Source organism: Tupaia chinensis, unplaced genomic scaffold (genome assembly GCF_000334495.1).
Source record: "Tupaia chinensis unplaced genomic scaffold, TupChi_1.0 Scaffold000632_1, whole genome shotgun sequence".
In the NCBI taxonomy this organism is placed as follows: domain Eukaryota; kingdom Metazoa; phylum Chordata; class Mammalia; order Scandentia; family Tupaiidae; genus Tupaia; species Tupaia belangeri.
In genome coordinates, this window is record NW_006160152.1 from 310062 (window position 1) to 312712 (window position 2651).

Here is a 2651-nt window from a genome sequence, read left to right on the forward strand (position 1 = left end):
AAGGGGGACAGGAGGTGATTTGAAATCTTAGACTTTGAACATGTTCCTGGTCTTTTGAGAAAAAAAAAAAAAAAAATCAACCGCAAACACAGAGGCAGTAAGTACTTGCTATTTCTCTCTGTTTGGAGTTCCCAAAACCGCCAGTAGCCAGTACCCTGTTTTTCTTAAGAAATGTTTTGTTTGCAAGTTTCCATGATCTAGTAACGCTCTTGTCCCTCTTACGTGCCGAGCGCAGTCGGAGGAGGAGGAGTTGGAGTTGGTGAGTGCGGGTTCCTGCTTGAGGGCTTGGAAGACATGGAGAAAGTACTAAAATGCTCCTGACCGTTACCTTCCCTTGTTCCCTTTGTTCCCCGTGCTCTTTTTCTTTCATGAAACGCCACCCAGAGACTCGGAGTATAACTAAAGCAATCAGCCGATACTACAGGCTCTCCTGTTTTCCTCTTTATCATTGTGCATGTTGACCCAATTTCAGTAGTTGAAGGGAACATTGGAACAGAACCTTTCAACACAGTCGCTGTCCATGAACACAGAACACACCAGAAAGATTTGTTCCCCCCACCTCCCCCAGGGGAAGATACAAAATCCCTTATAGAGCTGTCCAAATTATTGAAATATTTTTAGGAAATGACTTCACCCTCAAAGTTCCTTAGATTGTAACACACGCTCTTGTGTTCTTTTTCTTTCAAAAAGATGACATCATTTTGGGTGAGGTCACCTTTTGCAGGGTTGGGATTATTTCATCCTGCATGAGACAATCCGAACCACAAGGGGGTTCCCTGTTTACCGAGAGCAGTGTCTGCAGTCTGACATGGGAGACTTCCTTTCTCCCCAGCAGACACTCTGTGGTCAAAAAGCAGTGATTACTTTTGTTCTTTTCCTAAAACAAATGTTTTCTATTGGCTTTTCCTCTGGAAAATAAACCCTGGATCCAAACGACTTGCAGTTGATCTGTTTTGTCGCAGGCTCACAGAAGTAACCCCACGAGTTCAACATCTGGGGCCGCTTACGTGACTTTAAGAGAGATGTTTAAAAACGTGGGAACACATGTTCCGTGTTTAGCATGGACAGGGGGCGAGAGAGCATGAAGGCATGGGGGGAAGGTCTTCTGCGGGTCGTCTCGACATTCTGTGTGTGCATTACACGTGTGTGCATGCCTGTGTGCTTTGCAGTGCGTTTTCTTTGCAAATACGGTTGTTCTCTGTCCTAATACACGGACTCGTTCTGTATATAGCTTCGTGGTTGCACCCAGAGTGTGGCTGGCTTTGCATTGGTTAACGGAGATAAACCTGGCAGCTATGTGGCCTTAGATTCTATCGTGGGTACCCTTTGGGGAAAAGAATTTACCTAATGATACTGCCATGCTTTAGCAAACGGAAGTTTATAATTAAGCCTAAAATAATTCATTCTTGTATTACATTTCACCCTGATAACAGCGAGGTCTTCCATGAGACCTCTCTTTATCCCTAAGTCGCCCTGAAATGCAGCAGGTGAATTCTCTGGCACTCTGGTGCCCCCTAGTGGTTCTGAAAGTCACTGCGTCCCAGCACTGCATGCTTCTAGCCCTGGGCTTGATGACACGCCCGCAGACACGGAGCCACGGAGGGGCAGAGTTCAAGCCACCTCATACCGTGTTCTTTCACCTGGTGATTTGTCATTTGAAGTGCCCGACTAAATACGAAAGCGCAAATTAAATCCGGAGTAGATCCCTATCCGAAAAAGCCATGAAAAGGATTACCATGATGCTGAAACTAAAATACTATTCCCAGTTATTCCTAGTTGTCATACACGGTTTCTGTGCCATCCGTAGAGTCTTCTTACACACCTGTAATTACAGGTGTCCGAGAGAAATCCCGAAGTCTTTGAAGAGGTTAAAATCTAGCGAGCGGCAGTGCATGACGAAGAAGCACACGCACCACTAAAACTCTGTAAAGCGCTGTGCATGTTCTTTAAAGCGGAAGCTAATTACGGCTCTAAAGCTCAATATGAAACGCAGAGCTTTGTGTGTCAGAAGGAAAATATCATCGGGAAACCTGCTAGAAAGTTGTTCCACCTGCTTTGGGCTCTAGGGTGTCATCATGGACCACTCCCAGAGTGAGAAGGGACAGGTGCCCCAGGGCCCGCACCCATGGCCGTGGGAACCAAGCTGCAGAGACTGCTTTAGCAGCCTCGCCGTTCTACAGTGGCACAACTTTTACTGCATGACGGTGCCCGTGGAATAGTTAGGATAAGAGGGAATAAATAGATTTATCCTTTTTTTTTTTTTGGAGAGGTTTTTGCAATAGGGCATGTGTGCTCGCCAGACAGACAGACAGAGACAGAGAGACAGAAAGCGAGAATTCACTCCCCAGGGAGGATGGCCACGCCACAATCTCTCCTCCTCCATTCTCCTCTCGGGATCTTGGGCACTCACGCACATGCACCTGGCATTGAGTTTAAGCCACCGGGTCCGGGACTCAAACCGTGGTCGACTACATGGGAGTCCAGTGACATAGCCATTACGCCAACTGCTGGTCCCAAGACTTATCCTTTTTTCCCCTCCACCAGCTATGTAGAAATTTGGGGGTCCCAGTACTTCTGGGGATAGCAATTTAAGGGTACTATGTTAAATTTGTGCAGTACTCCTGTAACCAGAGCACCTTCAACATACCCTC

The 2651-nt window shown here is 46.7% G+C and overlaps 1 protein-coding gene across 6 annotated transcripts in view; it reads left to right on the forward strand.

Annotated features, from left to right (window-relative positions):
* MEF2A (myocyte enhancer factor 2A) overlaps window positions 1-2651 on the forward strand; it is an 81106-nt gene that overhangs the window by 65028 nt on the left and 13427 nt on the right. For 3 of the 6 annotated variants that reach the window (XM_014591998.2, XM_006159488.2, XM_006159487.2), the window contains one exon: window positions 236-259. The exons of the other annotated variants lie outside the window; for them this stretch is intronic. In XM_014591998.2, the coding sequence (XP_014447484.1) occupies window positions 236-259 (24 nt within the window). The remainder of the gene's footprint in view (window positions 1-235; window positions 260-2651) is intronic. 6 annotated transcript variants of the gene reach the window in all.